The sequence below is a fragment of the Ailuropoda melanoleuca genome, chromosome 8 (assembly GCF_002007445.2).
Source record: "Ailuropoda melanoleuca isolate Jingjing chromosome 8, ASM200744v2, whole genome shotgun sequence".
In the NCBI taxonomy this organism is placed as follows: domain Eukaryota; kingdom Metazoa; phylum Chordata; class Mammalia; order Carnivora; family Ursidae; genus Ailuropoda; species Ailuropoda melanoleuca.
Window position 1 is genome coordinate 10,649,653 of NC_048225.1, and position 13,914 is coordinate 10,663,566.

Below are 13,914 nucleotides of genomic sequence, written 5' to 3' on the forward strand. Positions count from 1 at the left end.
AATAACATTAAGTATTGATTTTTTGGGCTGTTTTTTGTATTACTCTCAGAAAAATGCATCTATTTGAGAATGTCAACATGCTATCCTTAACCACTGATGTTAAATAAAAATCCATTTTGTACACTAACATTTTTAATGACATGGACTGCTCTTGGGGAAACGTTGTCCCTACTTCAAGTTAATTTCATTGACAGAGCTTTACTTGGTTCTGGTTCCATGAGATGGTCTTTGTGACTCTAGGAACACACTGTAACTTGGACACTAGCGCAGATGCTAAGAGTAAGGAGAATTTAGATATTCATTGGCTCAGATTTTAAATGATGCAGCATTTATGTGAACAAGGGTCTCCTCCTGTCAAACAAAGCACAATAAACCACACTATTTTCTTTTTCCCTCTGGCACATGTATGCTACTATTCAATCAAAGCCCTGCTCCTGATGATCTCACACCTAAACCAACAGAAAGTCACTCCCTTTGGGTCTTCCTTTTCTCATGTGCACTTTTATGCCAGACTTTTCTTTCTTCATTTACAAATCTCAGCCTTTCCCTGAAGCTAAGAAATATGTTTTAAAGGCATATTTAATGCTGTAACGTCTCTGAGGGTTAGATGGCCTAGAACAGCCTCTAGTTATGCCCGTTGCCTCAGCACAGTTGTTAGCACCCTCTTCCACTCTCAGGTGTTCTGGTTTGTACAGTAAATATGGTCATCCTGTGTATTATACCTCATTTTCCTCTTCTCATCCTGTTCTCCACTTTCAATTTTAACAAGTTTATTTTTAAAAAAATTTTTTTAAATCTTTGACACCAGCACCATTTCTTTCTCTCTTTTTTTTTCTAAGATTTTATTTATTTTTCAGAGAGAGAGAGAGTACAAGCAGGGGGAGCAGCAGGCAGAGCAGGCAGAGGGAGAAGCAGGCTCCCCGCTGAGCAAGGAGCCGGATGTGGGACTCGATCCCAAGACACGGGGATCATGACCTGAGCCGAACAAGTTTATTTTTTAAAGTACAGAATTATCGGTTAAATGGGGGAAGATCTACGAAGACATATAATCCTATTTCATACTTGATAGTATTCAGCCTCTCTGAACTTTTTACTTAACTTATCTTACCTTGTGAGGTGTTATTTTTCACTATTAGGCATCTCTCAGTTTTATGAAAACACTTCTTACCTTCAGCCTTAATTTATTTATTATTCCCAGTCTAAAACTCGTAACACATAGGTTTGGGATTCCTTTCTCAACTACAGGTTTTGTAATGTCCAGTCTAAGGCATCCATCGTATATCAAGAATTAACCTTTTAGATAAGTAGAAGAGTAGTAGATAGACGCTATCCTTGGGAGAATTGACAAAATAGTTGCTCAAATAACTTTTTGTTTGGCATGGTTCAAATGAGGAGACTGGGTTGCAAGGCTGCAAGGCTCTATCATTGACTAGCTGTATCGCCTTGGAAACTTTACTTCATCTCTTTGTGCCTTCGTTTCTGAGCAGTAAAATGAAATATGATATCTCCTTTATGGGCCATTGTGAGAATTAAATGACATATATAAAGCCCCACCAAAGCAGAGATATTATTGATCTTGTTCACTTTATTCTAAAAGCCTAATACGGGGCGCCTGGGTGGCACAGCGGTTAAAGTGTCTGCCTTCAGCTCAGGGCGTGATCCCGGCGTTATGGGATCGAGCCCCACATCAGGCTCCTCCACTATGAGCCTGCTTCTTCCTCTCCCACTCCCTCTGCTTGTGTTCCCTCTCGCTCGCTATCTCTATCTCTGTCAAATAAATAAAATCTTTAAAAAAAATAAATAAAAGCCTAATACAGGTCACATCAGGCACAGTATAAGTTCTCAATAAATATCTGAATAAATAATGAATAAAAGCCTCTACAACATTGCCTTACACATAGCACTCAAAAAAAAAATAGCTGTTATTATCCTTTCAACCATTTTTTCTATGACCTCATTCCAGATCTCTCACCATATTAATCACTCTCTTATGGAAGCTCTCTGATTTGCCAACATTCTTCTTCAAATGTGGTTCTAACAATTCCGTACTGTGTGGTGTGTGATAATTTTGCTTTATCTGGTCATAATTATACACAAGAGTCCACTGAGAAACACCTCGTCTACCTGCTTACATAGAGTTGGCACTTAAAGAACCCACTAACTTTCTCCCAATACCGCCCTTTAAACCTTAGGAAATATACGGTTAAGAGAATAAAAGTATCAGAAAATAAAGAGTGATCAGCCAGGTAAGAGAAGAACCAGGATAGTACAGTAGTATGGAAAGCCATTGCAACCTAGGGTATTGTTATCACTGCACCTAAAAAACAGTCCAGTGTGGTGATTACCTATTGACTTCTTAGCCTCCCTATCTAGAATACATTCCTTGACTGTAGTTTATCCACAGTGCTCACCACTGGGAAGATCTTCAAATACTGTTGAATGGTTGAATGAGTAAAAATAAACAAGAACGTCTGAGGAAGCTGCTATAGTGAATTGATGAACAGCTTCCTAACAGGAGACTGTGAGCCTAAGTTACCCAGCATTGTTATTTCGGGACAACAGACTTAGATTAAGGAAACCGGGACTGAACACTAATAATAAAATGACAAACGGAAATGTAAAAACTCATTTGGAGACTTTGGCAAAAAAAGAAACTGGTTTAATAATACGAAAAAGCAGCAAAGTTTAGGTTTGCTTTTGTTTTTAGTGTGACTGAGACTGGAGTTTGTAGACATTCCTGAAGAAAAAGTGGAGGGAGATGGAAAAGGGTTGCCTTGGGCCCTGTGGAAGAATATGCCAGGGGAGTAAAAGGCAGCATTTCATTTTCACCAACAAAAGTAAACGTAACGGCAATAGTCTGGGGTAGAGAGTTAAGCAAGCTTCAATCGCAAGTCTCAAAAGTAGGAGAATCTGCCAGGGTGGGACGGAAGATTTGTGGAAAGCAGAATTTGGGTTCATTGTCGGGATGGCGTGCACAAAGGGTGAAAAATGATTGCTGGCCTCTGGGGAGGGTGGCTCAGCTTTGTAACTAAGAAGAAAATCTCTTCTACCTCCTTCCNGGGGTTCATTGTTGGGATGGCGTGCACAAAGGGTGAACAAATGATTGCTGGCCTCTGGGGAGGGTGGCTCAGCTTTGTAACTAAGAAGAAAATCTCTTCTACCTCCTTCCTGATCTAATTATTCTGGCTGCCTCAAACCATCGGAATGCAGCAGTAAGTACGTTTCCTCCCTACTAAGCCATATTAACAGGACTCCTACATGTTTTTATACTAAAATGAAAATTCATCCCTCTGAAAATAAGACTGCCGAGGCCACCAAGGAAGGATTTTAGAGAGGCCTTGTTAATGAGCGAATAGAGGGGCAGAGGGAGGTATTAAGCCGACAGCCGGGCTGCGATAACACTTCCAATGGCAACCAGCCGCTCTTGCAGCAAGTTCCTCAGGAGATCCAGTTTAACCCCGGGGGTCGGATACGGTGAGAATCTGGTCTGGCGGCTCCGGTTCCGTCCATCAGGTTCCCTTCCCTTTATAAAGCGGGTACGAACGTTTGGCCGCACGGCCTGCCGAGGAGTGGGTCCTGGAAGGACAGCCTCGGGCCTGGCAACGAGGAAGCTGTCTCCGGAGACCATCGCCAGCGCTAAGGCCGCCGACGGGCTGAGGTCGCCGTGGGACGCGCGGTAGGCCACCCTAGTCCTTTGATCGCCGGCGGACAGGGACATATTGTTCAGGGCCATCTTCAAACACTGCCCGCAGTGTTCGTTACGTCCCTTGGTCAAGGCGGGCCCTTCGCGGCTCCACAGATCAGTCCAGCCCGTCTCCGACGCCGCCACCGCCTACACTTGAGGCCATTCCTAAAGCCGCGGCCGACCGAGGGGCCGCCTTTCACCGGCGCTCTCCTCGTGAGCATGCGCAGCGCGTCCACGCACGGCGACGCCGGCCGGGAGCGAGCGTGATTGACGTTTACGTCCGAGACGCCCGGGAGGGCGAGGACGTGGGGTTTCCGAGAGTGCGCAGTGAGTGCGACGGCGACGACCCTTCGGCCGTTTTAGGGAGGGGGTTGACGCTGAGATGGGGGCGGCGGCAGCGGAAGCGGATCGCACTCTCTTTGTGGGCAACCTTGAGACTAAAGTGACCGAGGAACTCCTCTTCGAGCTTTTCCACCAGGTCAGCGGCCGAGAGCAGGCTTTTCCTTTCGCTATGCGGCTCCTGTACGGTCCAGCCCGACGGCCAGGCCCGTCTTCTTGGGGAAAGCGGGGCTGTGGGTCCGGGCGCCCGACGGGTGGGCCGCTTGGGGCTGGAGGTCCACGGGGAAAGTGAGGCTCTCGCTGGGTGTCGCTTTATGGGAAGAACCCTAGTCAGTTCACTCAAGGGTGGTGGAGGCTTCCTCAGGGAAGCATTCCCGAGGTGATGATTCAAGGATCCTAAGGGGCACGGTATGTGTGGGTTGTTCGTGGAGCTGGGCTTTTTCCTGTCCCTTTGCTCATCTTCCTTCCCCTTAAGGCACTTTGTCTTCGGTTAATCTGGCTAATCAGATTTCAATTGCTCGGTCAGTATCTGTTTTCCACCGATTTTTTTTTTTTAATTGCAGCGTTAAAATATTTAAAATAGACTACTCCGTAGAAAAGCAAACGTGTTGTTTCTGGATTCCGTTCTGCATTAAAATGTGTTAAAAATCCAGAATTTCTTGTTCTTTTCAGCTTTAGTCTCTAACAACTGGTAATATTTGGTTAATCAGTACAAAAGTGAATTTTTAGCCCAAAGAAACCACTTTCTGTAGCTCTTGGTCAACGTTACCCGGAGTGGGAAAGTGATGGATGTTGGTCACCTTGTTAAAAAGTCATAAAGCACTATGAAATGTAAACCGAGTGACTGTGTCCAGTTCCTTATGCGCTTCCTTCCCCAAATAAATTAATCAAGTGTTCAGTCATATCTGTGGAATCTTTAACTGAGGTGGAAATCCCTATGTGTCCATTTTTTAGACTTTTCCTGGTTACATTTCTGTTGCTTTTAAACTTCCTAAAATTTGAGTATTTTCTTGAATTTGCCTCATTTAAATTCTGAAGACTTTTTTTTTTTTCTTCCCTTTTTGTTTGTAGGCTGGGCCGGTAGTAAAAGTGAAAATTCCGAAAGATAAGGATGGTAAACCAAAACAGTTTGCGTTTGTGAATTTCAAACATGAAGTGTCTGTTCCTTATGCCATGAATCTACTTAATGGAATAAAACTTTTTGGGAAGCCCATCAAAATTCAGTTTAGATCAGGTAACTGTTGAGTGTTATTGTTTGAGGAGAGGGTTTTTTTGCTGCTTTGTTCTTTGTTTTTAATATTATTATTCAGTTTTAAAGAACCTCTTGGATGAAAATACCTTAAGCTTTGTGGATAGTAATTTTTATATGTCCTTGAAACTAGATAACATTAACAATATGGATTTTGAAAGTCATTTTAAAATTGAGTTTGAGTTACTGAAAAGAGCATAAACTTTTTGGTTAGGAAGACTTGGGTTTGGGTTTGTGCTCTGAAAGGAGCGAGAATTGTTTTTTAAAAAATACTTTTCCTGGCTGCTTTGTGATTTACATTTACAGGTTTTGATTCTGGATCATGTGAGGATGAAACTTTCCATGCATCCAGTTAAAATTTAGTGTGGGGTCAGAATATTATGGCCAGATTGGATATTTGTACATTGGATAGTACTTACTTGAACCCTTTGTTTTGGTTATATCTGATATTAAACACTTAAAGTGTTCACTCTGATGAAAATGTAAAGCGGTCTCTTGAAATTTGAGGTTTTCTCTTGTAGCTTCTACTTACCTTTTTAGCATGATTTGGGGTAGGAGGGATAAAATTTCAGCTTGAGTTTTCTATCAAGAATAATTTCTCACATTACTTCATTTTAGGAAGTAGCCATGCCTCCCAGGACGTCAGTTTGTCATATCCTCAGCATCATGTTGGAAACTCAAGCCCTATCTCTACATCTCCTAGCAGGTGATATTTTGTTAAAATCATTTATTGGAAATTTTTTTCAGGTAGTGATCTCAAAACATACTGAGCGATTTGTTTCCTTCTTTAAGCGCCTACCTCTTTATTTTTCTGCTATATTATTTGTATTTTGGATTATAATTAGGTATTTATTTTAAGGGGACTACAGACAGACGTATATAGTGCCCCTAAAATAGATACATGTGTACCTATAATTACATTCATTTGTGAGGACATTTACCCACAGTCACATATTTTATATATAACTGAAAATTTCCCAGAACATTACTTATTTTCTCTACTTTCGGTATACTCTATTTTCTATTTTATTTTTTTAAAAAAATTCAAATTAGTTTTGACCACTAATTGGTTGTTACTTGCAATTTAAAAATACCTATCAGTAAACAGACTAGTGAACTAAGAGTTTATAGAATTGGATTCTAGGGCTGCCTCTCTGATTGCAGATTTGAAGTAATCTCATTTCTCTGGTCCTGTCCTTCCATTTATAAGAAAAAGCGAAATTGAATGCCTCCGGAGTCTCTTCCAGCTACTAAGGGTTAGAAAAGGTACCATGTTTATACAAAATAATTTTATTTGCTTTGGGAAGCGTGGTATTTTACCAGGGACATTTTTTCCCTGGTTTATCGGTATAGACCTATTGATTAATCATATTGGGCTTCATTCAAGAAAGAGTCAACAAATATCTGTCATGTGTCAGGTTCTTCAAGTACTTTGTGTTTATGGTCTTATTTCTCACAGCAGTCTTAGGAGGTAGGGATTGTTGTTAGTTCTACCTTGTATGTGAAGGAAGTAAGGGACATTAACTTGCTCAAGTTTGAACTGCTCGTGAGCAGCGGGCTGGGATTGAAACCCAAGCGTTGTGACTGAACCCCAGCCACTGTCATAGGCTGCTTAGTGAAGCTGAAAAGTCTACAGGAAGATACATATACATATATATATATCTTCATATCTACCTATGTGGTGTGACTACCTGTTTAATAAGTTCTCTAAAGAAAGCATAGAACGTGCTTGGAGAAATGGTATAAATGAATAAGGCCAATGTATCCAGATCATAAGGAAGGAGAAATGGAGTAGTAGATGATGTTGGGGAAGTAGAAAAGAGGGTCTTTCTTATAGGCCATAGTTAAGCTTTGGGAATTTTCTCCTAAAAATAGTAGAAAGACATTTAAAATATAAAAATATAATATAAAATATAAAAATAGTAGAAAGACACAATAGTAGAAAGCAAGCTTCCTGCTGAGTGGGGAGCCCAATGTGGGGCTCCATCCCAGGACCCTGGGATCATGACCTGAGCTGAAGGGAGACGCTTAACAACTGAGCCACCCAGGCGCCCCTAAAGTGACTCTTTCTGTAGAGCAAGCTACTTTTTTAGGAATTGAGGAATTAGGTGTAATTCCTTAAAATTAATATCCTATTTGTGTTACAGAACTCTTAATTCCTTGCTCCCCCAGACCTGTTCCTCTTCGCTGTCACAGTAAATGTCTACGTAATTGCTCAAGCCAAAAATCTAAATTTTATCCTTTGTTTTTCTTTTTCCCTCATCTGTCATATCTAATCGACCAAATCTTTTTCATCTTAGTTTTCAGCCTAGACCTCTGCACTAGTCCTGGGATTGACAGGTTTTTGTTTTTGCTTTTTTTTCCTATGAAGGGCCATATAGTTAATATTTCAGACCTTGCAGGCCATACTTTTTTTTTTTTCCTTTGTCATTGTAACACTATATAGATAAAACAGACACAGAGTGTTAAAAAACAGGATTTGGCCCACAGGCTGTATAGCTTACTCACCCCTGTGCTAATTCTTCCCTCAGCTGGAATGTTTTGCCTCCAGGTAACCTTGTTACTTAGTTTTCACTTCAAATGTGTCCCCTTTTTAGAAAGACCATCCCTGACCAGCAGAGCTAAAATAGAACCCCATCTCTCTCCCGTTACTTACTTTTTAATCAATTATTATATCACTTGTAACAAGGTGAAGTTGTTTTACTGTCTGAATCCTTACCCTTAGCCATGAGAGCAGGTGGATACCTTTTCTTTCTTGTTCATTCCTACCTTCGACACTGTGTTTTGCTTATGATTAGTATATATAAATATTTGTTGAATCGTTGATCATATGTTGGTGTTCTTATTTTTCATAGGTATGAAAGGACTGTGGATAACATGACTCCATCAGTACAGATAATTCAGAGATCTTTTTCTTCTCCAGAAAATTTTCAGAGACAAGCAGTGGTAGGTTGATATTTCTTTTCTTTTCCTTTTTCTTTTCTATTCTTTTTTTTTAAGATTTTATTTTTTCATTTGTGAGAGAGAGGGAGACAGAGCACAAGCAGGGGGAGGGGCAGAGGGAGAAGGAGAAGCAGACCACTTGCTGAGCTGGGAGCCAGACTTGGGGCTTCATCCCAGGACCTGGAGATCATGACCTGAGCTGAAGGCAGATGCTTAACTGACTGAGCCACCCAGGCGCTCTAGAGGTTATACAAAAACATTTACCAAAACTCAGACATCTTCAACTTGAGCTTCTAAAAAATCCCCAAAAACTTAGAATCTTCACATAGGGGTGCCTGGGTGGCTCTGTTGGTCAAGCATCTGACTCTTAATTTCGGCTCAGGTCATGATCTCAGGGTTGTGAGATCAAGCCCCATATCCAGCTCTGCAGTCTCTCAACAGATTCTGTCTCTCTGCCCTGCCCCTACTCGCACATGTGTGCACATTTGCATGCGCTCACTCTCTCTAAATGTTTAAAAAAATGCTCAAATGATTCTTAAATAATGTTCTCAGTTTTAGTGAGACTAGCATGATCTCTGTAAGTTGATCACCCATTTTGATTTTCACTGGGCTGGAAAACATTTAACAGATTGAAGATAAATAGAACTGCATTTCACATTTGTATTTTTCTTCAGCTGTTGTTGTGGAGGGGTGTATGTATGTGTCTCAAGGACTGGAAATTTATTCTCTGATACTCTTGCGATGTACGCTGAAGGGCTTCTTACCTGATATTTTCCTTAATGCTTAATAACTGTACTTGAATATATTGATTTGAGTCTTTGACCAGTTTTCTCTTGATTTCCATTTTTTCTGTAATAATGAGACTTCGACTAGGCTCAAAATCTTCTGTGTGTTTTACTGTTCCATCTTTGTCTCCAGTTTTTCATATTTTTCATTTTGTCACCGAGTCCTTTATTTTTTTCTTTTTCTTGAATTCATTTCTTCTTTTTTTCTTTGGCCAAATCACAATGTTGGCTTGTGACCTGTCAACCTTCTGCAGGTCTGCAAAATAAAAATATAAGTGAAATAAAGTAAACTTGAGGGACCAGTATAGAGGGGTGTCAACTTTTATGTACATACCACATATTTTTCTCATGGTGTAGGCTATTTAAAAAAAAGTCATCACTGGCTAGCACTTATCCACAGGCAGAATTTGGGGACCACTGGTTCGTACTTGTCTCCATTTTCTCCTTGCTAGCCCATCTCACACACTTTCAAAATGAATGTTATAATCCTGTTTTGCTTATCTTCCTGGTAATTTGATTTTTCTATCGTTTGCAAGATAAAGTCTGATTTCTCTAGCCTAGTTATGAGGCACTCCCATGGTCTGATGCCAATAAAGCTTTCTAGCCTAACTGTCCATTATTCACTGCTTATGAAATCTGTAATCAGTCAGAATTCTTGCTATTCTACAAACTTGTTCTGTTTCCTTGTTGTCTTTGTGCAATTTCCTTTCCTTGGTATACTTCCCCCTTAAAATATTCCATCCATACTTTTAATACTTAGATAATATGTCACCTTCATGAAGCATTTCCTAATGATCCTGAGCTCTTGGCTCTTTGTGTGTTCATCAGATAATGATTTACATTATAATCATTTGTATGACCTCTTCCCTTCTAAGTTGTATTCTTGAGGGCAAGGAGTAGTAGTAATGTACAAATACCTTGCGGATTATACGTAGGAATGAATAAAGCCATTGTATTTTTTTTTACTCTGAGTTCTGTTTAACCTAAGATCCATCTGGGCAAGAGTAATTTTGCTTTTCCATCATTATCTGTTTGGTTCACTGTGACTAAATGCATATTGGCTTTGATACCTAAAAATACTTGCAGTTAACATTTCCTTCTTTTTCTCTACTCTTAGATGAACAATGTTCTGAGACAGATGTCCTATGGTGGGAAATTTGGTTCTCCGCATCTGGATCCATCAGGATTTTCCCCGTCCCATAGTCATAGTTTTAACCAGTCTTCAGGCTCCCAGTGGCGCCAAGATACACCATCATCACAACGTAAAGTCAGACAGAATTCTCATCCCTACATACCGGATAGACATTATAGCCGAGAACAGCGTTACACTGATCATGGGTCTGACCATCATTACAGAGGAAGCAGAGATGACTACTTCTATGAAGATAGGAATCCCGATGGCTGGAGCCATGACCATGAGAACAGAAGAGACAGTAGCCGAGATGGAAAATGGCGTTCATCTCGACACTAACAAGTATTAAAAGGACGATGTTATTATAGGGTCATTCTAGGTCCTTTTGGCTAAATTGACCTGGAAATGTTTTAACACAACTGTACAGAGCAACTTTACAAGTTGCCACGTTTCTTTATAAAATTTTTAAAACCTCTAGCTACAGTCTAATACAGAAATAAGAGTTGTGGTTCCAGTTTTATTACATTAATAACCTTTCACCTCAGGGTTTTATGAAGAGGAAAGGGTTTTATGCAAAAGAAGGTGCCACAATTCTTAATCATTTTAGATAAATGAGGAAGGGATGTATTATATGGGTTGGTTGTATTATAAAGCAAATATTTTAATTATCTGTTATCTTTTTGTATTGCAAGAAGTTTCTTGTTAGTGAATCAGATTTTGGTGTGTATAATAGAAAACATTCAAGTTCTGATAGTCTGAATTGACTATCAGTATTTTGTTAAATGAATAAATGTAATTTCAGTGATTCATTTTACTAACGTTTTACATAGAAAACTTACTGGTAAAGTTTGGGGATAAATCATATTTGACTTCTTAGAGAATTTTTAGCGTAAGTTCTGTGACATGGTCTTTTGAGTTTTACTCTAATTGAACATAAAATTGTAAATTTTACATGCTATCTCATTCTAAAATTTTAGAATTTGCTCATTAAATCATGTTTGATGTATAACTGAAGTCACTCAGGAAGTTAAATATTTCTAAATGTATTTTTTTACATTAAAAATACAGTGTTACTATAAATCCCCCTTTTCAGGAAGAACACAAATGTAAATGCATAGAGAAAAATGGTAAAATGTTTTACTGAAAGTATGCTTTTTTGGAGGAAAAAAAGGTTTCTGAAGCCTTATAAGTGCTGCCTCTATCACTCAAATTTTAAAAATTCTAACATTTTCAAAGTGCCCAGGACATGGGTATAAGGATACCTTTTATTATGGAGATTGTACAGGTTGCTTTTTTGTTTGAACATTTGAAAGAATTTAGTCTTAAACATTTTCTGATTTAAAAGTTTTTAAATCTTGTTTACCAGAAGTTTTGTGTATCAAGATGCTATTTCCCCTTTGTTGTAGAACTTGTTTATAAAAATATTCCTTGAAAATTTTTGATCCTTTTTAGTATTAACCACAGCATTTGTACTCTGTTGCTTTTTAATATATTGAAAACAAAAAAGGAGTGTGCCTAATTTTTTTGACCTCGCTGACTTTAGAGACATTGTGTACAGCATTAGCAACATGCTTCAGTTCAGTGATTGCCTAGTGTTAAGAATGTCTGTTCTTAGAGCATCCTGAAATACTCCTTTGTACATATCGAACTTAATATTTTAGAATCAGATTTTTGGTGACATGGATTACAGTTCTGAGCATTATGAACTGGTTACCCTCCTTGAGAGTTCACATACTCTCACGTCTTCCCTATTTGTAAATAAAGTGCATCCACTTTTTAGGTAACCAGGGCTATTTACTCAACATAGCATTAGGATCAAAAGTTTCTGTTTGCTTTAGCAGTTTAATAGTAGAAGGATTTGTTTCTAATGAGCTTGTTCTTGGGTATCTTACCTGTATGACTATTTGGTAGCTTTTATAGAGATTCACAAAGATTAATTCTGCCTTATTGCAGTTTATCTGTGGGTCAGATCTTTTCATATTGATTCATAGGTAGTCCTGGTTCGGAATAATCTTTTTTTTTTTTTTTTGTAAAGATTTTATTTATTTGACAGAGAGAGAGACAGCCAGCGAGAGAGGGAACACAAGCAGGGGGAGTGGGAGAGGAAGAAGCAGGCTCATAGCAGAGGAGTCTGATGTGGGGCTCAATCCCACAATGTGGGGATCATGCCCTGAGCCGAAGGCAGACGCTTAACCGCTGTGCCACCCAGGCGCCCCGGAATAATCTTTTTATTCTTTAATGACTTGGGACACGCCCCTTTTGAGGTTCCAGTGAATCTTTTTCACTTCAGTCTCACCCAGTTGAGGGTAATTAATAAATGTCCAACAAGATAGCCTCAACAAACAATATAGTTAGATAATTCATATAGGTTTGGGAGCTGCAGTAGAAAGAAAGGGGTGTTTGTGTGGGAGCACAGTTTCTCCCCATGTGTTCATGAACCACCATTCTTACAAGATGTTCAGCAGAATAAGGGTTCCGTAATCAAGTGTTTTGGTAAACAGGTAGTATCTAACATTGGGTGGCTTTCTGTTAGTGGCAACACTGTAAAGCTTCTGATAAGTACTGCAGTAAAGAAATTTTATGCGTAGTATTTTCCATACTTGACACTTACACTTGACCCTTTTGTACATAACACATATTAAGATATTAAGACCTCCAAAGAATGTGACTCAACCCTTCTCCAACCAATCAACCAAAATGTTGATACTACTTTCGAACCCTACTGTGTAGGTCCGTATTCCTCACACCAATTGCCATCATCTGAGAAGGGGCGGTCATCCTCAACAGGATTATTCCAACAGCACCCCAATGTGCCAATTTATGTATTACAATAGTGCCCTGTATTTCTCTTGTCATAGCCCTATACTGTGTTATAATTTTTAATCTATCTCTCTAGATGGCTGCATGAAGGCAGAGACCATATCTTACCACTGAATTCTCAGTATCCAGTGCCTGGCACTACAAAAATACTTGGTAAATTTTTGATGAATTAATGAACATTTGTCAAATACTTGAATAAAAAAGGGAGGCTTCAGCATAGTAGTATTTTTTTTAAATCGGTTTCCTAATCCTGAACCATCATTGCGTCCTATTATAAAAACTCTCTATTACAAAATATTGTGTCTTTAATACACTCTAGAATTGTGTTTTTCAAAAATGTTAAGATTTAGATATGTATTCATGAAGTTTTCTTTAAAAAATTGTTTATTAGTTTGGTTTGGGAATTACAGTTCTGCTAGTTTTATAGAATGAGTTGGTAAGCTTATCTTTTCTATGCCCTGGCAAGAAAATTGAATAATACAGGAATTATCTGTTAATTTAAGACTTGTTGAACTCATAAAACAGTCTTAGAAGTAAATGATTCCCCCCTTTTTCCCTTATTAACCATGGGGGAAACTATTCATTTCCTACTTTCTCAGAAATCAATTTGAATAATTCATACCTTTCTAGAAAAAATCAACCGTTTTCTTTATCTTTCCAAATTAATTGATAAGTTGTACATGGTATTATAATTTTTGTTAAATTCTTCCTCTAGTAGGAGTCCAGTTTTAGTTCCTGATATGTTTTACTTTCCCTCCTACATCCTGGTCAGACTTGTTGACTTGTTAGAGGCTGTGCTGTTACACAGTTTACATTTGTATATGTAAAAACCCCTCATTGCATTGTTTTTTTATTTTTTTAAGATTATTTATTTGTTTGACACAGAGAGCAGGGGGAGGGGGGCGCCAGGGAGATGGAGAAGCAGGCTCCCCACTGAGCAGGGAGCCTGACTGGGGTGGAG

General features: G+C 39.1%; 2 protein-coding genes across 2 annotated transcripts; one reads left to right on the plus strand and one right to left on the minus strand.

Annotated features, from left to right (window-relative positions):
* Positions 1-891: 891 nt before the first annotated feature.
* C8H11orf71 (chromosome 8 C11orf71 homolog) lies at positions 892-3,895 on the minus strand. The gene is made up of 2 exons (XM_034665802.1): positions 3,162-3,895; positions 892-3,050 (listed from the first exon to the last, which is right to left on the minus strand). Exon 1 carries the CDS (start codon positions 3,731-3,733, stop codon positions 3,374-3,376), a length of 360 nt encoding a protein of 119 aa, XP_034521693.1. The 5' UTR covers positions 3,734-3,895; the 3' UTR covers positions 892-3,050; positions 3,162-3,373.
* A 32-nt stretch (positions 3,896-3,927) lies between these two features.
* On the plus strand, positions 3,928-11,639 carry RBM7 (RNA binding motif protein 7). Its single transcript, XM_002926617.4, has 5 exons — positions 3,928-4,163; positions 5,096-5,258; positions 5,892-5,979; positions 8,129-8,219; positions 10,119-11,639. Exons 1-5 carry the CDS (start codon positions 4,068-4,070, stop codon positions 10,470-10,472), a joined length of 792 nt encoding a protein of 263 aa, XP_002926663.1. The 5' UTR covers positions 3,928-4,067; the 3' UTR covers positions 10,473-11,639.
* Positions 11,640-13,914: the final 2,275 nt, after the last annotated feature.